At 53.5% G+C, this 24,833-nt stretch overlaps 1 protein-coding gene across 1 annotated transcript in view; it reads left to right on the top strand.

The window, feature by feature from the left end:
• cos (kinesin-like protein costa) overlaps positions 1-24,833 on the top strand; it is a gene marked incomplete in the record, with an annotated part of 235,189 nt that overhangs the window by 166,602 nt on the left and 43,754 nt on the right. The window contains 1 exon segment of the mRNA XM_069302674.1: positions 16,501-16,686. Within this exon segment, the coding sequence (XP_069158775.1) occupies positions 16,501-16,686 (186 nt within the window).

Below are 24,833 nucleotides of genomic sequence, written 5' to 3'. Positions count from 1 at the left end.
AGGGGGAGCCCCAGACCCCTCGCACCAGCGATCCTCACCTCAGTTCCTTGGCTGATGGGATCATGCTTATTCGTGTGGCTCCAGCTCCAATCTTCTCTCAGTGCTGTTAATTGTTTTCAGTGCTGCTCTTACAGTAGTCATGTGAGCTGGGAGTATTATTCTCAGGTGAACAAATCCACAAGGGCCGTGACGAGGATTCGAACCTGCATCCGGGAGCATCCCAGACACTGCCTTAATCGACTGAGCTACGATAGGGTTAAAAGGGTTGAAACCGAAGTTCTACTGAACTTACTGGATCCCGTAGCCTCTCCGAGGCACAAACCAGGATTTTACACAACCCCTCCCCCCCTTTTAACCCTGTCGTAGCTCAGTCGATTAAGGCAGTGTCTGGGATGCTCCCGGACGTAGGTTCGAATCCTCGTCACGGCCGTTGTGAATTTGTTCATTTGATGCATCACGTTAGTGTGATCTCTGTGTGTAATAATTCTCAGGTACTCGGGCTGCATGTGCTTGGGGTCCCCTTCCCTGAGTGCCCTGTAAGTACCACCCTTGGGGCATGGGGTTCCCTTCCACAAAGCCACCTTGGGTCTACCTATGTTGGCCTTTCCCTGCTTGGTGTTTGGCCGCCCCGAGTGTGTGGGGGTTTCCACCCTAGTTTGCCTTGTGGTAAGTGGTAGTTATTGCACTGGTAAGGGCACAAGGTACTGCATACCTAGTATTCACCTTGACAGTGGCCGGCTCTGTTCTCTTCAGGTACGTGGTCCTCTTGCGTGGTTTTTCTTTTCTTTTTGTTTTTGCCTGGTGGGTGGGGGGGGGTATGCCTTGTGTTCTCCCTCCTCGTTACGTTAGGGTCGTTTTGTAGTGGCAGCCCCTGCTTCGCCCTCGTGAGTGGACACGTCCCGTGAGTTCAGCTTTTAGCAGTTTGCTTGGTAGTTTGGGAGGCTGGTTAGCAGTACCCTGCCTGGGATAACCCTTAGCAGACCCAGTCTAGGGGCCCTGGAAAACCCCGCGAGGACACTCGGGTCCGTTGGAGGAGACCCCTGCATCCCCTCTCGCTTTGTGCAAGTTTGACGGTTGCTCTGTCCCCATGTTTCAGGGCGACACTCTTGTTTTTGCCTCTGTCATGCTGCCTGTTGGGTCGGTGACACATTTGACCCTGAGTCCTGCGAGCTTTGTTGCTTGTTTGTGGCTCCAATCACCCAATCTGTTGATGACTTTCTTCAGGTGCAGGCGGCTCGTGCATTGCCGGGTAGGTTGTTGCAACGCGCTAGTTTGATTTCTTCCCCGGATGCCCTGTGGCCACCCCGTTTTGCTTCTTATGACCTGGACTTGGGGGGTGTTGGTCGCGTCGTCCTTGGTTAAGTTCGTGCCCCTCGTTCTTCACCTCCTGTGGTTCATTCGGTCCCCTCCCCCCCCCCCTGCTTCTGGCTCCTAGATGTCTGAGGGCTTCGGGGTCGGGGCAGGGTTTCGAGGTTTGAGACTTGGGCAGGTTCGGGGGTTGCCCTTTCCGGGGTTGCGTCGGAGGCTTTCGAGTATGTTCCTCCAGCCTTAGCTCCGGGGTTGCGTCGGAGGCTTTCGAGTATGTTCCTCCATCCTTAGCTCCGGGGTCTGATCAGTGGGCCCCCTCTCTTTCTGCTATTTTGGCCCTTCCCCGCTTTTTCTTGTGAGGCCGAGACTTTGGAGGACGTCTCACCCCCGGGGTTAGATAGGTGCTGACTTGGGGGCTTTGTGCTCCATTGGACCCCGCTTGGGTTTTCCGACCTTCTGAGCGGGGCTTACTGTTACAAGAAGTGGGGTTTTCCTTTCTTCCCCTCTGTGTACGAGTTGCCTTTGGGCAAGAGCCCCTCCCCGGGTTCAGTTCCGTTTACCTTCCGATCCATCGGATCCGTCAAATGTTCTGTGGAGTATTTTCTTCACTTTTCCCACCTTTCTTCTCTGTAATCTGTGTTCTGCATCATGCCGGAATTATTTTCTGCTGTCTCGGGTCCTGCTTGTCCATTAGTCATGGATGCTCTTTGGTGCATCTATGCCTCCGGGATTTTGTGCTTGTTGGTCTTAGTTCTCGAAGGTTCGAGTGGGTCTTTGATGCTTCTGCATTATTGGAACATCTGTCGCCTTCCGGTGGGGCTTACCTCCAGTCCTTTCTAGGACCAGTTAGTACTCTTGTCCCTTTTTCTCTTCTTTCGATGCTGTTTCCGGTTTTAATAGTCGCCTCTTTCCTTCCTTTGTCTTGACATTACTAATAATAGTTCCATTTTTCCTTGTTGGCACCCCTCCCCGGGGTTCGAGTGGTGCAGCTCGGACCTCATGTGTCCTGCGCATGTGCAGTGGGGTGATTGTTTTGTTTTGGTCGATGTAGATAAGTGTCGGTGTACAGCGCACTTTCTCCCGGGATATACACTACTTTCGCTCATCTTATTTCTCCAGTCATCGTCCCCTGGTTTTTGGGGTCGTTCTGGGTTATATGTGGGGGACACTTCTAGTTGTTTCTCTGCTTATGGGTGTGGGGGTGGCTAGGTGTGGCGCCTACTCCACCTCTCCTCCTCTTCCCTGCACAAGATCTGCACAAGCATCTCTGGACTTGCTCTACTAGCAGTGCTCCCAGACTACTACGTGGCTACGCTGTGTCGTGACCCGATAGTGCTTCTGCCCTACAGGTGAGATTATATGGTCTAGTGACTTTGTCAGCCGGGACACGGGACACTTATTCATTGCCCGTCGTTCAGTGCCTGGCTGCACCCTTTTATGTTCCAGGATTCGCCCAGAAAATGGCTTTTCATTATATTCAACATTGGTTTTCTGTGGGGAGACCCAGAGGCTCCCTGGAGCTTATCGGGCTAATGTATGTTATATTAGACCGGGACATTAGCTAAGGAGTTCAGACCTACCAGGGGACCAGTGCCAGAACCTGGCCCCTTCAGAGAGGTTTCAGGGAGCAATGGCCCTGGAAAACCCCTTTGTGGTTGGGGTTTTCCTTATCTGCCATCGACCGGGGTTAGGCACCCAGAAAGGTAGGCATAACAAAACAAACCCCACATGGTAAAAAACTAAAACAAAAAAATGAACAGAGAGGTAGAAACTCCCTACAATCCCAAGGAAACAAGCAAACATCACACTTTACTGCTGCGCCGATCTTCCGCACAACTCTTCCCGCCCCGAGAGAGGGAGGGGGAGCCCTGGACCTACCGCACCGGCTGCCTAGCTTCAGTTCGTAAGCTAATGTCAACCGGGATAGACGCTTCTCTGGCCTCAGTTTCCTAGGCGGTGTTTGCCTTGTGTGGCGTTCACTGCCGTGTGTTGTGTTGTGCAGTGGCCAGGAGTACCTCATCGGTGTAGGGGCTGCATGCGCTTAGGGGCTTCCTTCCCTAAGCGCCCTGTGAGTACTGCCCCTGCGTGACAGGGTTATCTTTCCTGGGGCGTTCGGGAATCATTCCCATAGAGGTTCTTGCTGCTCAGCATTTGCCTCACCCTTGGGGCCAGCTGGGGCTTGGGGCACTTGTTTGGCCCTGGGTAGGGATTGGTATTGTGCTGGTTAGGGCGTCAAGGTGTTGTGCAGCCTGCCACCTAAGCGGCGGCCGGTTTCTGTTGCCTCTGGAGACGGTGTACTTTTGCGGGGTTTTTCTTTTGTTTTTAATTTTTCATGCCTGGTGGGGGTCTGCCTAAGGTGGTTATAGTTCCACTGGTAGTGTTTGGCGGCCCTCTGCTAGGCCCCCGTGATTGTACACGTCTCAGGGGTTTTCAGTGCTATAATCTACCCTCTTGTTATGTTTGGGTTTCTTAACCGGTTAGCAACACCTTGCCCGGGCTTCCCGTAGTTGTTACCCTACGGGCCCTGGAAACCCCTGTCTGGGCTCGGGGGACCATTGATTGTGTCTTCCGGGTTCCAACCCGTCTTGTACGGGATCGATGGTTGCTGTTCCCTTGTCTCCGGGTGACAGTCGCCATTTTTACCTCCGTTATGCTGCCTGTTGGGTCACTGACACCTTGAAACAGAGTCTTGCGAGTGATTCTCTGCTTGTTCTCCAGTACTCTCCTGATGTTATTACTGTTCAGAGTACAGGCGGCATCCGTGTTGCAAGCTAGGTTAGGTTGCTGCAACATGCTAGGTTGGATTCCCACTCGAATGCCTAGTGGCCGCCCCGTTTGGTTAGGTGCTGCTCGCCCCTTTCCCTCCATGTTCCCGGCTCCGGACCGTCTGCGGGTTTCGGGGTCGGGGCGGGGTTTAGTTGCGGCAGAGACTCGGGCGGTTTTCGGGGGCTGCCCCATTCGGGCTGGGGACGGAGGTTTGAGCCTGTGTCTCCTGCCAAGGCTTCTGGGTCTTACCAGCGGCCCTTTCTTGTTGCCTTTCCCATGGACTCTTGCTTTTCTTTAAGGGCGGAGGGCTTGGAGGACGGCTCTGCCCCGGGGCCTCTGTTGTTGGTTCCCGGGGCTGTGGGGGTTGCCTGCTAGCAGTTCTGGGGCGGTTGTGCCCCTTCCAGGGTTTTTCTGCTGTTGGGCGACGTTTTTCGCCCATCCAGTCTGCTAGCTTCCCACATTTGTTGGCGTGTTTTTGTGTATTTAGCGTCAGTCACAGCCCCTGCTGGCGGCCATTTTCGTCTGCCGGTTTCACGGCGTGGCCACCAGGGCGGCGTTGCGGTTTGTTTACATGCGTCTGGGTTTGCGAGCGAGCGTCTCTGGTGAGTTTTCAATTTTTTTTTCAGGGTTTTTGTTCTCCTGTTGTCGTTTCTTTGTTTTTCTGGTGTTTTCTTGCCGTTGCCTGTTCCTCTGGGAACGTTTGGGTGTTGATTTTGGGTCTGAGCCTATGGGTTTAGGCTGGTATGCTTGCTCCCACACCTTGTCCCTCGGTTTTCGGTCTGTTGGGACCGTTTTCCCAGGGGGTTCTGCTGGGGGCTGTGCTTTGCCTTTCAGTGGTGTTCTCCGCCGGCAAATGTGGTGGTTTGGGCTCCCCCTGGTTCGATTCTGGGTTCCTTTGGGTTCCTTGGTTTCGTTCTGGAGGTTTCTTCCTCTTGGGCCCCCTTTTGTGGGTTCAGGGGACTTTGTTTCCTCGTGCCTCGTGCCGGTTCTGCCTTTTGGGGTTCCGGGGTCTTCCTGGCTTGCAGACTGATCTTTTTGGGTCTTAGCACATGTTGTGGTTGTGCTGGGACTTTGCGGTTTTGCTGTCGAGGTGGGCCTTTTGATGCAGTTTTGTGCCTTCTTTGCCTGGCCGGCGTAGTGCTCTCTGCCCACTAGTCGGCGACTTGTACTTTTACAATATATGTCCTCATCTAGTTGTGCTTGTGGGGGTTGAGCTCTGGCTCCTTGGTCCCGTCTATCAACAGGTGTATAGGTTCCTGTGCCTCTTGGGCTCTATCATGTCTACATGTGACATTGTATGGGGGTCAGCCTCGTTACTTGTGTGTGGTCACCACATTACTTCCTAGTGCTTTCCCGTTACCATTCTGACACTAAAAAAAAAAAAAAAAAAAAAAAAAAATCTGTGGCTCTTTTGGGTACTCAGTTTCCACCTGTGTCCCCTGGTGTGTGTGCCTCTTGTGTTACATAGCCTGTCCTTATCAACCCTGTCGATTCCCTTGGGTGTCTTGAATGTGGTGATCAGGTCTCCCCTCACTTCATCTTCCAGCGAAGTGTGGTTTCATTCCCGTAGTCTCTCCTCATGACTTAGGTAGTGTACTTTTTCTTTCGGAAAAAGTTTTTTTTTTCTTTTATATATATATATATATATATATATATATATATATATATATATATATATATATATATATATATATATATATATATATATATATATATATATAAAGAAAAGATTAGTTTTCCTAATCTCGCTTGGTCTCGCTGTTGGTGGGCGCTTTGGGTTGTCTTCCGGCCTCTGCTGGCGTTGGAGGACGGCTTCTCCCCCTTGGGGGGGGGGGTCAGAGCTGGCGGGGTGGGCTTCTTCCCCTGCGCTTCGTCATTTCCTCTTCGTGGGTGCGTGGGGCGTGGTCGATCCGCCCCATCCATCTGGGCTTCCCGTCTGCTCTTTGCAGTCATAAGCTTTTCCCGTCTGCAGTTCTTCTGGACTTCTTCAGTCTGCGCCCTGGATCCTCTGCCCTCCTCGGAGGACTGTTGTCTCCTGTTCGGACTCTGTTGGGGCCGGGTGCATGGATGGTGGCCCTGGACCTCCAGGTCACTTCTTGGCACGTTCCTCTCCAGTTTTTCTGGGGCTAGCACAGTTGGTGGTAGGGCTTCAGGTTTGCTGTTTTTATTGCCTTCCCTATTTTGTAATGGGCACTTCGTATACTCTTTGCATCTTTACTGGATCTTAGTGCCCTGTCTGAGTCTGAGATTCGGTGTCTGGCCTACCTCGACGACTGGCTGGTGTGGGCTCCCAGTCAGTCCGCTTGTCTGCTCGCCAGGGGATGGTTCTTTCCAGATCGTCGGGTTTGGTTTCCTGGTGATCTGGAGGTTTTTCCATCTGTTTCCGTCCCGGGTTCGGACCTGGGCCTTGTTTAAGGCTCTTGGGCCCCTCATTGTCTTCCCTCCAGTAGTGTTACTGCGGCTGTGGTCCCGCCTTTGGTTGTTCAGGAGGGGGTCCCGGGTTGCTCAGCGGTTGCTTGGGCGGTTGTGTGGGAGTCTGCACTTCGGCGTGCTTGTCTGCCCGCGGAGTCGGGTTTGGCTACGGCATCGGTTGGTTCCTGCGGAGACTCCCCTTCCGCCTCTTGCATTCCTTGGGTTCCTCCGGGGATCTTGTGTTGGTGCTGCGTCACCAGCTTCCTCTTTGGGGTTTTCGGGGTTCCGTGCCTTGGCACCTCCCCGAGCCTTCGCTCGATGTGTTCACGGACGGGTCGTCTCTCGGCTGGGGCTTTGTGACCAGTGCTCACCAGGTCGGCCGAGGTTGATGGAGTCTCTGTCCGTCGGGCTCACAGCACGGTTCGGGTGTTCATGGCTGTCTGGTTTGCGCTTCGGAGGGTTTGGGTCACTAGGTACTCTACCATTCAGCTCTGTTTGGACTGTTCTCTGGTGGTTCTTGCCGGAACCACACGGGTTTGGCTAACCATGTGGTTCGTGTCCGGGGTGTGTCCTGCGTCCTGGCGGACAGCTGTCTCGGTTCATTCCTCTTCGTGGGTTGGCCAGTCGTCGCTGATTCGTTTTGTTGGCTCTGTCGGACATATGGACTCCTGGCCATGGACGTCTTCGGGTCGGCGTGGTTTAGGCGTCGCCCATTTTGTGGCGCCCTTCCCACCTGCGAGGACTTCACGGTGGAGGCTTTCGGCAGGACTGGTCGAGGTGGAGGGTACCTGTTCCTCTTCTCCCGGTCCAGCTGTTGCTTCGGGTTCTGGCTCGGTTGCAGCCCATTCCCACGAGAACAGTCCTTATAGTTCCTTGGTGGCCGGCCTGGCCTTCTTTTCAGACGCTGCTTGATAGGTGTCCGTACCCGGGGCGTTTTTCCTGAGGCTTCGCCTCTTTCAGCAGGCCGAATTGGTCCTGTCCGTGACTGGTTCGGCCTTCTTGGCTCTTCGCGTTTGGTATTTTGACGTGGGTATCACCATCTCTATGGTGTTCAGGTGGCTTTGTTGACGGTGTCCCACCTGCAAGCTTCGTCTTGGAGACAGTATGACGTTTCTTACGTTTTCTCGTGTTTTGTTTCCCCTCCGGCCTGCTCATGCGTCGCCTGAGCCATCCTGGTCCTTGTTCAGGGTGCCTTCTTATCTTCCCCTCAGTTTGTGGTAGCCCCTTCGGTTCAGTTTCCTGCTCTTTGGTACTGGTGGTAGCTTTATAGGTGTGCAGCCTTTCTCTGTCCTGGCGCCGGTCGTGACGGCTGCTTTCCGGAGGGGTTCTTGGGGTATTGGTGCTTGATTGGTTTGGCCAGGGGGTGAGTCCTGTGTTGTCCGGTTGTGCTTTTTGCTGTTGCCGGCGTACCGTGTCTGGGGATGCGCTGTGGTTGATCCGGTTCCTTCGTTCCCTGTTTTCAGGGCTCGGGTCTCCCAGGTCGTCCGCAGTGTTTTCCTTCTTCCAGCCTACGGTCTGTCTTTGCGCCCGTGCTGTTCAGACATTTGCAGCTTTTGCTGCTGTGTTGGTGACGTCTCAGGCTCATTTCAGGCGCAGGGATTTGTGGGTCGCACAGGTTTTTCGCTGCCCATCCATATGTGCGTCTGTTCTTGGGCGTTCTTGTTGCCTTGGGTCGCAGGTTTGCGACCTGTTGTCTTGGCTTTGCGTTGCAGAGTTTGTGGCGGCCGCCTCCCGGGTTAGCCCTTTCCTTTCCTTCTCTTTGGGTATGAAGCTCCAGGGAGCCGTAGGGGCTCCCCACAGAAAACCAGCGTTGAATGTAATGAAACGCCATTTTCTGGGTGAGCCCCGGAGGCTCCCTGGAAACCCTCCCTCCCACCGGTCGGCGGTTTTTTCGCGTTGGTTGAAGCTTAGCTTCCGAACTGGAGCTTGGCAGCCGGCGCGGTAGGTCCGGGGCTCCCCCCTCCCCCTCCCGGGGTGGGGAGGGCTGCGCGGACGATCGGCGCGGCAGTAAAGTGTGATGTTTGCTTGTTTGCTAGTTTCCTTGGGATTGTAGGGAGTTTTCTACCTCTCTGTTCGGTTTTTGTTGTAGTTTCTTACCATGTGGGATTTGTTTTGTTACGCCTACCTTTCTGGGTGCCTAACCCCGGTCGATGGCAGATAAGGAAAACCCCCAGCCATATGGGGTTTTCCAGGGCCATTGCTCCCTGAAACCTCTCTGAAGGGGCCAGGTTCTGGCGCTGGTCCCTGGTAGGTCTGAACTCCTTAGCTAATGTCCCGGTCTAACATAACATACATTAGCCCGATAAGCTCCAGGGAGCCTCCGGGGCTCACCCAGAAAATGGCGTTTCATTACATTCAACGCTGGTTTTTTGGGTCTTGGCATGTGTTGTGGTCGTGCTGGGAACTTTGAGGATTTGTTGTCGAGGTGGGCCTTTTGGTGCAGTTTTGTGCCTTCTTCGCCTGGCCGGCGTGGTGCTCTCTGTCCACTGGTCGGCGGCTTGTAATTTTCTTTATTTTTTTGTAATTTCACATGTAATTTCACGTGTGTGTACACATGTATATGTTTACACATGTATATGTGTACACTGTGTAATTACCTAAGTGTAGTTACAGGATGAGAGCTACGCTCGTGGTGTCCCATCTTCCCAGCACTCTTTGTCATATAACGCTTTGAAACTACTGACGGTCTTGGCCTCCACCACCTTCTCACCTAACTTGTTCCAATCGTCTACCACTCTGTTTGCGAAAGGGAATTTTCTTATATTTCTTCGGCATCTGTGTTTAGCTAGTTTAAATCTATGACCTCTTGTTCTTAAAAGTTCCAGGTCTCAGGAAATCTTCCCTATCGATGTTATCAATTCCTGTTACTATTTTGTATGTAGTGATCATATAACCTGTTTTTCTTCTGTCTTCTAGTTTTGGCATATTTAATGCCTCTAACCTCTCCTCGTAGCTCTTGCCCTTCAGTTCTGGAAGCCACTTAGTAGCATGTCTTTGCACCTTTTCCAGTTTCTTGATGTGCTTCTTAAGATATGGGCACCACACAACCGCTGCATGTTTTAGCTTTGGCCTAACAAAAGTCGTGAACAATTTCTTTAGTATATCGCCATCCATGTATTTAAAAGCAATTCTTAAGTTAGAAAGCGTGGCATAGTCTCCTCGCACAATATTGTTTATTGGTCTTCAGGTGATAGTTTTCTACCTTACCTTGAGCTTACCTTGAGGTGCTTCCGGGGCTTAGCGTCCCCGCGGCCCGGTCGTCGACCAGGCCTCCTGGTTGCCGGACTGATCAACCAGCCTGTTGGACGCGGCTGCTCGCAGCCTGACGTATGAGTCACAGCCTGGTTGATCAGGTATCCTTTGGAGGTCCTTATCCAATTCTCTCTTGAACACTGTGAGGGGTTTGCCAGTTATGCCCCTTATGTGTAGTGGAAGCGTGTTGAACAGTCTCGGGCCTCTGATGTTGATAGAGTTCTCTCTCAGAGCACCTGTTGCACCTCTGCTTTTCAACGGGGGTATTCTGCACATCCTGCGTATGCAGCCCCGGCACTGATGAGGTACCCCTGGCCACCGCACAACACAACACACGGCAGAGAACGCCACACAAGGCAAACACCGCCTAGGAAACTGAGGCCAGAGAAGCGTCTATCCCGGTTGACATTAGCTTACGAACTGAAGCTAGGCAGCCAGCGCGGTAGGTCCGGGGCTCCCCCATCCCCCTCTCGGGGTTGGGAAGGCTGCGCGGACGATCGGCGCGGCAGTAAAGTGTGATGTTTGCTTGTTTCCTTGGGATTGTAGGGAGTTTCTACCTCTCTGTTCAGTTTTTTGTTTTAGTTTTTTTCCATGTGGGGTTTGTTTTGTTATACCTACCTTTCTGGGTGCCTAACCCCGGTCGATGGCAGATAAGGAAAACCCCAACCACAAGGTGGTTTTCCAGAGCCATTGCTCCCTGAAACCTCTCTGAAGGGGCCAGGTTCTGGTGCTGGTCCCTGGTAGGTCTGAACTCCTTAGCTAATGTCCCGGTCTAACATAACATACATTAGCCCGATAAGCTCCAGGGAGCCTGTGGGGCTTACCCAGAAAATGGCGTTTCATTACATTCAATGCTGGTTTTTTCTTTTCTGTGGGTAGTTAACTTTGGGGAACCAGAAGGGGCTGCCCTCAGAAAACCAGAATTAACTGTAATGAAATGCCTCATTCAGAGTGAGTCCTGGTGGCTCCCTGATTCTGTCCAGGTTGTTGGCTGTGGGTTTTTGATGTGTAATTACCTAAGTGTAGTTACAGAATGAGAGCTACGCTCGTTGTGTCCGTTCTTCCAAGCACTCTTTGTCATATAAAGCTTTGAAATTACTGTACTGATGATTTTGGCCTCCACCACCTTCTACCTAACTTGTTCAAACTGTCTACCACTCTGTTTACGAAAGTGAATTTTCTTATATTTCATCGGCAGCTTTGTTTACTTAGTTTAGATCTGTGACCTCTTGTTCTTGGAGTTCCAGGTTTCCTCCCCACTCGCCGTACGTGCTGTTGGACGTCGGCCCCTCCCCGGGCTCGGTTCCTTGGCCTTTGAGTCGGTTGGTTCCGTCCTGTGGGTGGATGTTTCCTCCCACCCCTTTTTTGGACGGTGTTTTTGTCATGTTTTCCCGTTCGATGGGGTTCTGCGTGACTTCTGATCTCGGGTGCGCCTGCGCCTTCGTGTGCCTTCGGGACTAGTGTTGGCTTCTGTGTTCTCGAGGGTACGGGAAGGTTTTTCGCTACTTCCCGCGTTACTGGAACGTCTGTCGGCTCCTCGTACTTGTCGCCCTGTTGGGCTACTTGTCGCTCTGTTGGGCTACTTGTCGCCCTGTTGGGCTACTTGTCGCCCGGTTGGGCTACTTGTCGCCCGGTTGGGCTACTTGTCGCCCGGTTGGGCTACTTGTCGCCCGGTTGGGCTACTTGTTGCCCGGTTGGGTTCCTTTTTGGGCTCTTTGCTTCTTTGGCCGGTTTTATTGTTCCTGCTTCCTCTTTTGGCTACTTTCTCGTGCAGTAATCCTGGCTGGCGCCTTCCCGCAGGGAGGGTGTGCGGTTCAGCCAGCGTGTTATGTGCATGCGCCGTGGAGTTTGTTTTGGTCTGGGCGGTGTTTCAGTGCTGGTGTTTTGTGCGCTTTTTGCTACAGAGCTTCGCCTCTCGTTCTTCTCCCTGGCTGCGGTATGTGCCCCTTCGCGCCGGGGGTGTCCTGGTTCCCAGTTGTGGGGAGGACACCGCGGTTTTCCCTGTGTCATGGGTGTGGACCACCTCCTTCGCCTCTCCCTGCTCTCCTGCGGGTCCGGCAGGGTCCGGCTCTGGCGTCTTCACCTGGCGGTGCTCCCAGGTTCTTCTGGGCATGGTTGAGTCGTGTCAAGTTCGTGCCCCCGTTCGCCAGGTGAGTTTCTGCGGTCTGGCGTCTTTTGGCCGGGCGCTGGATGCGTAGTTGTTTATATACCTGTCTTTATTTAGGTATATTTTTTTACGACTGAGACTGTTCGCACACCAGTGACTGTCCCTTTTTCAACCCTTCCTGTCCCCCTCATGTACATGTCCAACCCATGCTGGAGTCATTCAGGGGACCCTCCTTTTTTAATGTTGTGAGGTGTGGGGGTTGTAGGGTTGGTTCTGTACTCACCTGGTAAGGCTCCTGGCTGTGCTTGCAGGATTTGAGCTCTGGCTCTTGGGTCCCGCCTATCTGGTAGAACTTGCGGGATAGTACCAGTGGAGTGCAGTGGTGCTATTGGCACCTTTGGGGAACACTGTATTACCATCAGAGGTCTGTGCTTGTTACACGACCTACTTGCGAACATAAGCCTTCTTGCTGGTTCGTCCGTGGACTTCCAGGGCGCACTGGCCTGTTTTCGTATGGCAGTTCCGGCCCGTCCTGGTTGTGGGGGTATGTGGGCCGGTGGACTGCTCCTAGTAGCTGCCTGGTGGGCCATCCTCTGGCCGGTCTAGCCTGACCTTGGGCCGGGCTTCAGGTGTAAAAGAGCTCCCAGTACTTCATCCAGCAGGTATCGAGCGGGGTTTCTCCGCCGTCGGTTGCCTGGTGCAGGTTTCTGGGCCTGCAGGGTTTTGTCGTGTCTCCGTTGGCCATGTCTGGGGTCTGCTTGCTCCGTTCTCTGCCTTTGCAGAGGGGAGTTGCTATTTACGTGTTGCAGTGGTGCCTGTTGCTGCTGCTGCACGTGTGCATTGGTACCGTGTTTCACGGTGGCGTGTCCTTGTTCCTGTGTCCGATTGTGGAGTGGCACTTTGCTGCCGTTTTGTGCCTGGGGATTGCGTGGGGTTTTTGTCCCTGCCTGCTTGTCCACCCCTGGTTGTTCTCCTGGGGTTTTTTGTGCTTCTGCTCTTTCTTCCTGCCTCCTCTGCAGCAGGGATGTTCTGCGTGTGTTCTTAGGCGTTGGTCAGCCTGTGTCCTGTGATGTGCTTCTTTGTCTTGGTCTATTGCAGTTGTTTGTGCCCCTTGGTTCGGGTCCTGTTCTGGCGGTGACCCTTCCGCCTTCTTTGGTTTCCTAGCTTGCCCTGCCGTTTTTTTTTTTTTTTTTTTGGGGGGGGAGTCTTGCGATGTCTCGCGTCGGACCCGTCGTTTCTGAACTCCTGGCGGGCTTGCATGCTTTGGGGAGTTTTTCTGTTCGGCAGACGTTCCATCTCCTTGTGCCGCCTGGGTTTCGGTGGTCGCGCCCGAGATCTTCTCGCGGCTCCGCCTTTTTCCTGGGCTCGGAGGGGCCTTGTCGGGGCTGCTTATGTTCTGCCTCGTGGTCTCGCCTCCGGTTGGTGGTCGGGTGGCTTCGTGGTAGGTGTCCCACCTGCGTGCTTCTCTTGGCGGCAGTATGGGGTATTTTGGCGGTCCTTCCTTTTCCTGTCCCTTCTTAGGTGGTTACTCTTGTTAGCTTGGTTTACTCTCGGCTTGGTTTTCTAGTGGGGGTTGGGGGCCGTCATCTTGCCACATACTGTCGCCTCTTTTCGTGCGGCGCAGGCGGAGCCGCTTCAGCTTGCTTTCGGTCTTGGTGTTGCTTCTGCACCGTTAGTCAGCTGTCTTGTGCGTCGTTTCACCTCCGGCCTGTTCGTGCGCTGCTTGCACCATCCTGGTCTCTGGTCAGCGTGCTCTGTCTTCTCCTCGGTTGGTAGTGCCCCTTCGGTTCCAGTGTGTTTTTTCGTCGGCTCTTTCCTTTGGGCCTTTGCCTCTGGGGGTCGAGTCGCTGAGTTTTCTTGCTCCTTCGGTTTTAGCGTTTTGGTTGTTTGGTGGCAGCAGTCTCCATCTTTTCTGGCGCGGGGTGGGGCTGCTGCATTCTGGAGGGGTCCAGGGTTTGTTGGTGCTACGTTGGTCGGGCCGGGGGTGTGTCGTTTTTTGTGTTCAGTGGCGGCCCTCCGCTGTTGTTTGCGTGCCACGGCGTTTGGGTCCGGAGCGCGTTTTACGTTGATCCGGTTCTGTTCTTCCCGGTTCGCGGGTGATAGTGTCCCGGGTGGTCAGCCGTGTTCTTGCGGCTAAGCTGCCTGTGTTCTTCCCTCATGCCTGTGGCGTTCATGGCTTCGCTGCTCTCGCTGCCGTCTGGGCGACGTGGCCTTGCGGTCTTTCGGGCATGGATTTTTGGTGTTCGTGCAGGGGCCTTGCTGCTCGTGGTTCTCGTGTTGTTCCCGGGATTTTCAGGGCTGTGGCGCCTTGGGTTGGCGTTTGCTGCCGGTTGTCTCGCCTCCTTGGGAGGTGCGTGGTGTCCGCCTCCCGGTTCTGTCCCTTTGACCTTCCTCTGTGGGTAGTTAGCTCCGGGGAGCCGACGGGGCTCCCCCCAAAAAACCAGCGTTGAATGTAATGAAACGCCATTTTCTGGGTGAGACCCGGAGACTCCCCGGCAACCCTCCCTCCCTCCAGTCGGCGTTTTTCGCGTGTTTTGACATCCAGCCTCAGAACTGATGGGTGGATAGTCGGCGTGGAATTTCTGGGGGTCCCCCTTCCCCCTCCCGGGGAGGGGGGAGCTGCGCAGACAGCGGCGCGGTGACGTATGACGTCCTACTAGTTTCCTTGTTTTCTGTTGAAGAGTTCTATCCACTAGTTCGGCTTAGGTAGCAATTTTCACCAGAATAGGGGTTTGTTTTGGAATACTTACCTTTCTGGATGCTTGACCCGGTCGATGGCAGACATAGAATGCTTCCAACCACACCGGGGTTTCTATAGGCCATTGCTCCCCTTGCCTCTCTGAGGGGGCCAGGTTCTGGCTCGTGGTCCCCGGTAGGCCCTAGAACTCCATACACATGACTGATGCCAAAGTCTGACATTAGCATATCAGCCGGTAAAGCTCTGGGGAGCCTCCGGGTCTCACCCAGAAAATGGCGTTTCATTACATTCAACGCTGGGTTTTTTCTTCTATCTTCTAGTTTTGGAATATTTAATGCCTCTAACCTCTCCTCGTAGCTCTTGTCCTTCAATTCTGGTAGTTATTTTGTTGCATGTCTGCACCTTTTCCAGTTTGTTGATGTGCTGCTCAAGATATGGGCACCGTACAACCGCTGCATACTGTGTTCCAGTTTAAGCCTAACAAAAGTCGTGAACAATTTCTTTAGTATTTCGCCATCCATGTATTAGAAAGAAATTCTGAAGTTTGAAAGTGTAGCATAGGCTCCTCGCATGATGTTCTTTATGTGGTCCTCAGGTGATTATTTTCTATCTAGAATTACCCCTTGATCTCTTTCTTTATCAGAATTCTATAAAGATTTCTCACATACTTTATAGGTTTTGTTCTCCTATCTCACATTCCATAACATGGCATTTATTCACATTAAATTCCATTTACCAAGTGGTGCTTCATACACTTATTATGTCTAGATCCTCTTGAAGGGCATGACAATAATCTAAGTGTCTTATCTACCCTATTCTCTTAGCATCATCATCAAATATGTTCATATAATTCTGTATTCCATCTGGTAGATCGTTTATGTAGATAATGAACATTACCGGTGCAAGAACTGAACCCTGTGGTACCCCATTCGTGACAGTTCTCCAGTCCAATACATTGCCTTTGATTACTGCTCTCATTTTTCTGTCAGAAAATTTGCCATCTATGTTAGAAGCCAACCTGTCACTCCTCCAATTCACCTATGTTTCAGTTTCCAGAACAACCTCTTATGTGGAACTCTGTCAAAAGCCCTTTTAAGGTCCAGATAGATGCAGTCAACCCGACTATCTCTCCTGTAAAATCTCAGTGGCTCGATCATAATGTGTGCATCTGCTCCAGAACTGATGGCTTTACCAGTGAACAGCGCAAGCCCAGTTCTTCTCCTTCCCCAAACTAGTGGGAGAGGTGAGGTGAATGAGCAAATGCATGTTTTGAGAGGTTTAATAGTTTATTTACAATGTTGGAGTGGTTTTGAGGCTTTGGTCTCTCTGAGCCCTGCAGTGGTCTGCATTCGGTCACTGGCATTTTGGATGTTTTTTGTCTTCTTCTTCTTGATGGTACATGCAGTCTGCATGAAGGGTTTATCCTCCCAATGTTGCTGGTGAGGTGGGAGCCAGGTTCTTGCTCTGATTATTAGAAGGCTAAACAGAACTCCACTGCTGATGCAATCTAGTGGTTTGGAGCCATCTCAACAAGATAACTTTAGCCAGCATTCACAACGTAGCAATTAATGGTCTTGGGTGCCTCTTCAAAGTACACCATGAAATACTGTAGTTTGTTTCACCAAAAAGTTAATAGTCACATCTTTATCTGTTCAGTATCATTAAATTTAGGGATATTTGGCACATTTGTTGCCACTAACCCACTTATTGTAATGTTATTTGCAGTGGCATTGCTTTGGGTCACAAAATCCCATCTTGGTGATTTGAACAGCTCTCCAAATTGTTCTAGGACTATTGGAGCAGTTCAAGTGTTAACATTTTCTACTGTAAAGTCCACCATAATTCTGATATTTTAATTCTAGTAAGATCTTTTATATATTTAACTTACATAAATATTGTGTTCCAGAATCAGTAGAACTGAGTATACAGTAGCACTGAGACGTATTTACATTTTCAGCAGGGAGAAGATGACTCTGAAAGTGAGCGTGGCTGGCTGGCACAAGAAGAAGATAGAATTTTACGTTTAAGAGAAGCAACTCAACAACTACAGAATGAAGTAGAACGCAGGGAAGAAGCTGTTAAACAGAGAGAACGTATGCAGAAAGAAAAGCTACGTCTGCAGTCTTCAAGGCCAAGTCGCCAAGTAAGTTTGCAGTAAATTGTGTTATATCATTTGGGAAAAATGTAACTTTAGGGTTAGTGACTGGCGCTCAAACCAATAACCTTGGAACCGAGAGTGATTAAAAAAGTGGTTGTGAACAGATCAAGGGTCAAAACCTCCTATCCTCCAAAAATATTTGAGTAAAGTATGAAAATACAGTACATTATACACAAATACAAACAAAATTATGATATTCACCAAGATTTGCTGTGTGGTTCCATGTGCAATTTTGGAATGATGTCAAGGTAATAATGTTAGTGTTAATATGTTGTGCTGAACTCTGCTAATTTGAGTCTTGTATGAAGGAGTTATCCTGAGATGCTTATTGTTCTGGGCAACTTGAAGCTGGAACATCTGATGGTACCACAGAGCTGATGGCTGAGCGGACACAACACTGAACGCGTGATCCTGTGGTCCCAGGTTTGATCACGGGCGCCGGCGAGAAACAATGGACAGTTTATTTCACAATGATGGCTTGTTACCTAGCAGTAAATAGGTACCTGGGAGTTAGTCAGCTGCCAGGGGTTGCTTCCTGGGGGTGGGGGGGAGAAGCCTGGTCGAGGACCGGGCCGCGGGGACACTAAGCCCCGAAATCATCTCAAGATACCTCAAAATAACCACAGTACATCTGATGGTACCATCTTGAGGTTATCTTGAGATGATTTCGGGGCTTTAGTGTCCCCGCGGCCCGGTCCTCGACCAGGCCTCCACCCCCAGGAAGCAGCTGACTAACACCCAGGTACCTATTTTACTGCTAGGTAACAGGGGCATAGGGTGAAAGAAACTCTGCCCATTGTTTCTCACCGGCGCCTGGGATCGAACCCAGGACCACAGGATCACAAGTCCAGCGTGCTGTCCGCTCGGCTCCCTATAGTATCATAGCTGTACCATAGTACAGCTGATGGTACCATAGTACAGCTGATGGTACCACAGTACAGTTGATTATAAAATAGTATAGCTGATGGTACCATAGTATATCTGATGGTACCATATTATAGCTGATGGAACCACAGTACAGCTGATGATACCATAGTACAGCTGTTGGTACCATAGTACAGCTGATGATACCATAGTATAGCTGATGGTACCACAGTACAGCTGATGGTACCATAATACAGCTGATGGTACCATAGTACAGCTGATGGTACCATAGTACAGCTGATGGTACCAGAGTACAGCTGATGGTACCATAATACAGCTGATGGTACCAGAGTACAGCTGATGGTACCAGAGTACAGCTGATGGTACCAGAGTACAGCTGATGGTACCAGAGTACAGCTGATGGTACCAGAGTTCAGCTCATGGTACCACAGTACATGTGGGAACCGACCTGAGAGATTTATATTTATTTAATTTATATGAATTTATATAGAATTTATATTTACGTTAATTTATATATTTCGATAGTAATTTGTATTATGTTAAGTGGACTGTATTTCTGCAATAATCTCACAAATCGATCCATACACATTAGGGGGGTTTTACATTATATTTGTATATATGCAGCCAATCAAACTACAGTATTAACTTCATATATTAGTATACATTGAGGAGGTTCCTTATCTTATTATACAGCAGGCTTAGTCACCAGGTATAACTAGGATGTATACACCAAATTATCCTAGTGAGGCAGCTTCCATCACCCAGTAACTGATATACCAGCTTGCTTCCTCCTCTTGTTCCTGTCAAAGGGCGCTAGCTGTAAAGCCAGAATCCTAATATATGACAGCTATATCAGAGAAAACACTGTATAATGAATCATAAAGACCAAGGCTTAATTACCTTTTCTGGGGGGAGCCCCGTCAGCTCCCCGGAGCTTTACCGGCTGATATGCTAATGTCAGACTTTGGCATCAGTCATGTGTATGGAGTTCTAGGGCCTACCGGGGACCACGGCCAGAACCTGGCCCCCTCAGAGAGGCAAGGGGAGCAATGGCCTATAGAAACCCCCGTGTGGTTGGAAGCATTCTATGTCTGCCATCGACCGGGTCAAGCATCCAGAAAGGTAAGCATTCCAAAACAAACCCTTATTCTGGTGAAAATTGCTACCTAAAGCCGAACTAGTGGATAGAACTCTTCAACAGAAAACAAGGAAACTAGTGATGACGTCATACGTCACCGCGCCGCTCTCTGCGCAGCTCCCCCCTCCCCGGGAGGGGAAGGGGGAGCCCCAGACCTCCCACGCCGGCTACCCACCCATAAGTTCTTCGGCTGATGCTATAGACAACGGTTATGTGCTCCGGCTCCAGTGGTTGTTTCAGCACTGTACCTAGAGTGTGGTGTCTGTTTTCTAGGTGGTGCGTGAGCCGGGAGTGATTCTCCAGTACTCGGGCTGCATGCGCCTAGGGTTCCCTTCCCTAGGTGCCCTGTAAGTACTGCCCTTGGGGCTTGGAGTCACCTTCCACAAGTTCCTTGGGTCCTGCTCCTGCTTGGCCGTTTACTGCTTGGTTTTCGGCCGCTCTTTGTGTGCTCGGGTGTTCTGTCTCCCTTGTTCGCCTTAGAGTAAGGGGCAGTTTTTGCACTGGTGGGGCGCAGGGTACTGTGCAGCTTGTCTTTACCAATCATAGCGGCCGGCTCTGTTCCGCTTGGGTACGCTGTCCTCTTGCGGGGTTTTCTTTTTCTTTTTGTTTATCTACCTGGTGGGGGTCTGCCTTCGTTCTTGCCCCTTGGTGTCCCTTGTGTTCTGAGTATTTTCTGGTGGTACCCCCTGCTAGGTCCCCGTGAGTGTACACGTCCCGGAGGTTCAGCTCTTAGAAAGTTGTTTGGTAGCTTTGGGTGCCGGTTAGCAGTACCCTGCCTGGGATTACCTAAGCGCGAGTCCTCTTATAGTAAACGCTCAGGACCCTGGGAAACCCCTGGGGGCGCGCGGGTTCGATGGATGTGACCCCAGAGTCCCCCCCTCGCTTCCAGCGAGTTTGAGGGTTGCTCTCACCCTTTGTCTCTGGGTGACTCTCTGTTTTGCCTCCGTCTGCTGCCTGTGGGGTCGGTGACACCTTCAACCCGGAGTCCTGCGAGTTTGGTTGCTCGTTGTGGCTCGGTTACCCAGTTGTGCTAACAAAGCAGGTGCGGGCAGCAGGGGCGGTGGCAACGTTCTCGTGGTTTCCTCCCCGGGAGCCCCGGGGCTGCCCCTTTGTAGTTCGTTTTGGGACTTGGGGTGTTGGTTGCTTCGGTTCCATCCACGCCCCCTTGTCTTTCCCCTGGATCACCCTTCCTGCCTGCATCCGGTTCCTTACCATCTGTAGGTTCGGGGCGGGGTTTTTGATGGTGTTGAGACTGGCAGTCTCGGGAAATTCCCCTTCCGGGGTAGTGACGGGGGCATTTGAGCCTGTTCCTCCAGCCGTGTTGTATGAGTCTGCCAGTGGGCTCCCTTCCTTAGTGTTTTCACGGCTGCCCCGGTTTTCTGGTACGGCCGGGGCTTTGGGGGAACGGCTCGGCCCCGGGGCCTGTCGTGTAGGTTCCCGGGGCTGGGGAGGGGCTGACTTGGGGGGCCTTGGCCCCGTTGGACCCCGTGGGAGTTTTTATCCCCCTCTAGGCGGGGCTTGTGGTTACGCGGAGTGGGGTCTTTCCTCCCCACTCGCCGTACGTGCTGTTGGGCGTCGGCCCCTCCCCGGGCTCGGTTCCTTGGCCTTTGAGTCGGTTGGTTCCGTCCTGTGGGTGGATGTTTCCTCCCACCCCTTTTTGGGACGGTGTTTTCGTCATGTTCCCCGTTTGATGGGGTTCTGCGTGACTTCTGATCTCGGGTTCGCCTGCGCCTTCGTGTGCCTTCAGGACTAGTGTTGGCTTCTGTGTTCTCAAGGGTACGGGAAGGTTTTTCGCTACTTCCCGCATTATTGGAACGTCTGTCGGCTCCTCATCCTTGTCGCCATGTTGGGCTCCTTGTCGCCCTGTTTGGGCTCCTTGTCGCCCTGTTTGGGCTCCTTGTCGCCCTGTTTGGGCTCCTTGTCGCCCTGTTTGGGCTCCTTGTCGCCCTGTTTGGGCTCCTTGTCGCCCTGTTTGGGCTCCTTGTCGCCCTGTTTGGGCTCCTTGTCGCCCTGTTTGGGCTCCTTGTCGCCCTGTTTGGGCTCCTTGTCGCCCTGTTTGGGCTCCTTGTCGCCCTGTTTGGGCTCCTTGTCGCCCTGTTTGGGCTCCTTGTCGCCCTGTTTGGGCTCCTTGTCGCCCTGTTTGGGCTCACTTGTCGCCCTGTTTGGGCTCCTTGTCGCCCTGTTTGGGCTCCTTGTCGCCCTGTTTGGGCTCCTTGTCGCCCTGTTTGGGCTCCTTGTCGCCCTGTTTGGGCTCCTTGTCGCCCTGTTTGGGCTCCTTGTCGCCCTGTTTGGGCTCCTTGTCGCCCTGTTTGGGCTCCTTGTCGCCCTGTTTGGGCTCCTTGTCGCCCTGTTTGGGCTCCTTGTCGCCCTGTTTGGGCTCCTTGTCGCCCTGTTTGGGCTCCTTGTCGCCCTGTTTGGGCTACTTGTCGCCCTGTTTGGGCTACTTGTCGCCCGGTTGGGCTACTTGTCATCCGGTTGGGCTACTTGTCGCCCGATTGGGTTCCTTTCTGGGGGGAGCCCCGTCGGCTCCCCGGAGCTATCCCAGGCTGATATGCTAATGTCAGACTTTGGCATCAGTCATGTGTATGGAGTTCTTAGGCCTACCGGGGACCACGGCCAGAACCGGGCCCCCTCAGAGAGGCAAGGGGAGCAATGGCCTATAGAAGCCCCCGTGTAGTTGGAAGCATTCTATGTCTGCCATCGACCGGAACAGGCACCCAGAAAGGTAAGCGCCCCAAAACAAACCCCTATTCTGGTTAAAATTGCTACCTAATACCGAACTAGTGGATAGAACTCCCCAACCGAAAACAAGCAAATTAGTGTGACGTCACACACTGCCGCGCCGCTGTCTGCGCAGCTCCCCCCTCCCCGGGAGGGGGAAGGGGGAGCCCCAGACCCCCCGCGCCGGCTACCCACACCTCAGTTCTTGAGGCTGATGCTATAGGCGATGGTCGTGTGCTCTGGCTCCGGTGTCACTACTGCACTGTGCTTTGAGTGTGGTGTTAGTTTTGTGGGTGCGAGAGCCAGGAGTTATCTTCAGTACTCGGGCTGCATGCGCCTAGGGCTGCCTTCCCTAGGTGCCCTGTAAGTACTGCCCTTGGGGCTTGGGGCCGCCTTCCACAGGCTCCTCGGGGTCTGCCTCTGCTGGTCCGTTTTACCTTTCGGTTTTTCGGCCGCCTGTTGGGCTCTTGGGTGTTCTGTTCTCCCTTGTTACCGGCAGGTAAGAGGCAGTTTGCACTGGTAGGGGCGCAGGGTGCTGCTCAGCTTGTATTTCCCGACATCGCGGCCGGCTCTGTTCCTTGGGGTTCGCTGTCCTCTTGCGGGGTTTTGTTTTTCTTTTTGTTTTTGCCTGGTGGGGGGTTCTGTCATTTTATTCAGTTTGTTTTTGCCCTTCCACTGTTCTCCTCGGTGGCGCCCCCTGCTAGGTCCCCGTGAGTGTACACGTCCCTGGGGTTCAGCTTTAGAAGTTTGCTTGGTAGTTTTGGGCGCCGGTTTGCAGCACCCTGCCTGGGACTACCTGAGCGCGAGTCCTCTTAAAGTAAACGCTCAGGACCCTGGGAATCCCCTAGGGGGCGCGTGGGTCCGATGGATGTGACCCCGGAGTCCCCACTCGCTGTGTGCGAGTTTGAGGGTTGCTCGGTCCCCTTGTCTCAGGGTGACCCTCATTGTTTTTGCCTCTGCCACGCTGCCTGTTGGGTCGGTGATACTTTCGACCCTGAGTCCTGTGAGTGTTGCTGCTTGCTTGTGACTCAATTTACCCAATCCTCTGATTCTATTCGGGTACAGGCGGCACGTGCGTTGCAGTCTAGGTTTCGTCTGTTGCAACGCGCTCGGTTGGTTGCTTCCCCGGATGCCCCGGGGCTGCCCCGCTTTGCTTTTCGAGACCCGGACTTGGGGGTGGGGGTCGCTTCGATCCTGGTTCAGTCCGCACCTCCTCGTCCTTCCCCTTCTGTTCGTTCTGGTCCCCCGCCCCTGCTTCCGGCCCCGAAGCGTCTGAGGGTTTCGGGGTCGGAGCAGGGGTTACTTGATCTCGAGACTCGGGCAGCTTCGGGGGTTGCCCCTTCCGGGGGGGCGGCAGAGGCATTCGAGTCTTGTCTCCCGGCCGAAGCTTCAGGGTCTGACCAGTGGGCCCCCCTTCCTCCAGCTTTTCCGGCTGCTCCGTCCTTGTCTTGTGGGGTCGGGGCTTGGGGAGAGGACTCGGCCTCGGGTCCTGTGGTGACGGACCTCGAGGCTGGGGAGGGGCTGACTTGGGGGCCTTGGGCCCCGCTGGACCCCGCCTGGGTTTTTCTTCCCACTGAGCGGGGCTTATTGTTACAAGGAGTGGGGTTTTCTTTCCCCCCCCCCTCTGCGTACGAGTTGGATTTGGTGTCGGCCCCTCCCCGGGTACGGTTCCGTGTTCCCCCGGGTACGTCGGTTCCGTCCTTCCGGAGGTTTTCGGCTTATCGCATCCAACCTGGTGTGGTGCGAGCGGCCTTTGCAGCTTACCTCCTGCGTGACCCGGATTATGCCTCGGAAATGGATCCGTCCACGTTCAGGTTTGGGACTTCGTTCCCTTTCTGGCTCCGTTACGAGGTTCCGGAGTCGTCCTGGCTAGCAGACTGCCCCTTGTTTGGTCTGGATTCCTGGCATTCCTTCTGTCGTTCCCGCACGCTGGAGTGGCGGGAAGCTTCCACGGTGCTTCAGGTTTTCCTGGGGGGTGAACTTGAGTACCTGAATGAGTGCTTGTTTGCCCCTGCCCTTCCCCGCGATGTGGGCGTTATTCAGCTCCATGTGCAGGTTCCCTCCCTTTCGGCGGCGCTCGTGGCGGAGGACTTGCGCGCTCGGGGCCTTTTGTGTTCGGCCTTGCGGTTCTTTTCCCTCCTGGAGCTGTCTTCGGATTGGCTCGTGGAGGATGTGGGGACGCTTGGGTCCGTCCCGGGGTCCGGCACCTTGTCCTCGGCTGCGCGTTCGTCGGCTGCCTTGTTGAAGCTGTTCACGCCGATTTTGCGGGATGCGGTTTCCCTGTTCTATGCTTCCCGTCTCGCGTGTCAGCAGGCGGTGCTGGGTTCCTCCGTGGAATCTGCTTGGGCTCTGGCTCTTAGGCGTTCTTCACCTTTTTGTCCTCTCCTGTTTGGGGAGTCGGCCGTGGCGCAGTTTATTCAGGCTGCGTCGGCGGCTTGTCGTCCGATGTCGGACTTGTTGGTTTTCCGGGGGTCTCGGGGTGGGTCTTCCCGGAAAGGTCGTGCCAGGGCTCGGGGTTCCTCTCGTCGTGGTAGGCCTCTGGTGTCAGGTTTGGGGTTGGCTCCTCCTGCGGACCCTCCCTCGTCTGGTCGGCGCGGTGTTCGCGCTGTGCAGGGTTCTGGGTCTCGTAAGGGTCGCCGGCCCTTTCGCGGTTTGCCCCTTTGACGGGGCGATGGGGGGGCGGCTTGCGCTGTTCGCCCGCGCCTGGTCCCACGATTCGTGGGCCTTTCGGGTCGTGTCTTGCGGCCTGCGGTGGCGTTGGGTGGCCCCTCCCCCCTTTGGGGGGTCGGGGCTGGCGGGGCAGGCTTCTTCCCCTGCGCTCTGTCGAGTCGTCTTGGAGTGGGTACGCTTGGGCGTCGTCGAAACGACGTCGTCCCTCAGATGGGTTTCCCGTCTGTTTCCGGTTCCGAAACGGGACTGTGCGGACCTGTGGTTCATTCTGGACTTGTCCCGTCTGAACCCCTGGGTTCATTGCCCCTCCTTTCGGATGACTACGCTGTCTCAGGTTCGGCTCCTCTTGGAGCCGGGTGCTTGGATGGTGTCCCTGGACCTCCGGGACGCTTATTGGCATGTCCCGATTCATCCGCGGTTCAGGGACTGGCTCGGTTTTGTAGTGGGGCATCTGAGTTACCGTTTTCGTTGTCTCCCGTTCGGGTTGAACCTGGCACCTCGCGTGTTCACACGCCTTACACGGGTTGTGGTGGCTCGTTTGCGTCTCCTAGGTGTTCGGGTGTTGGCCTACCTCGACGACTGGCTGGTTTGGGCTCCCAGCCAGTCAGCTTGCTTGCTAGCCAGGGATTTGGTTCTTTCCCAGCTCGCCGGGTTCGGGTTCTTGGTGAACTGGAGGAAGTCCCATCTGGTTCCCTCGCAGGTTCGGACTTGGCTGGGT

The sequence above is a fragment of the Procambarus clarkii genome, chromosome 48 (assembly GCF_040958095.1).
Source record: "Procambarus clarkii isolate CNS0578487 chromosome 48, FALCON_Pclarkii_2.0, whole genome shotgun sequence".
Taxonomy (NCBI): Eukaryota; Metazoa; Arthropoda; class Malacostraca; order Decapoda; family Cambaridae; genus Procambarus; species Procambarus clarkii.
The sequence above is the reverse complement of the archived record's forward strand: the minus strand, read 5'-3'. Positions and strand labels throughout refer to the sequence as shown.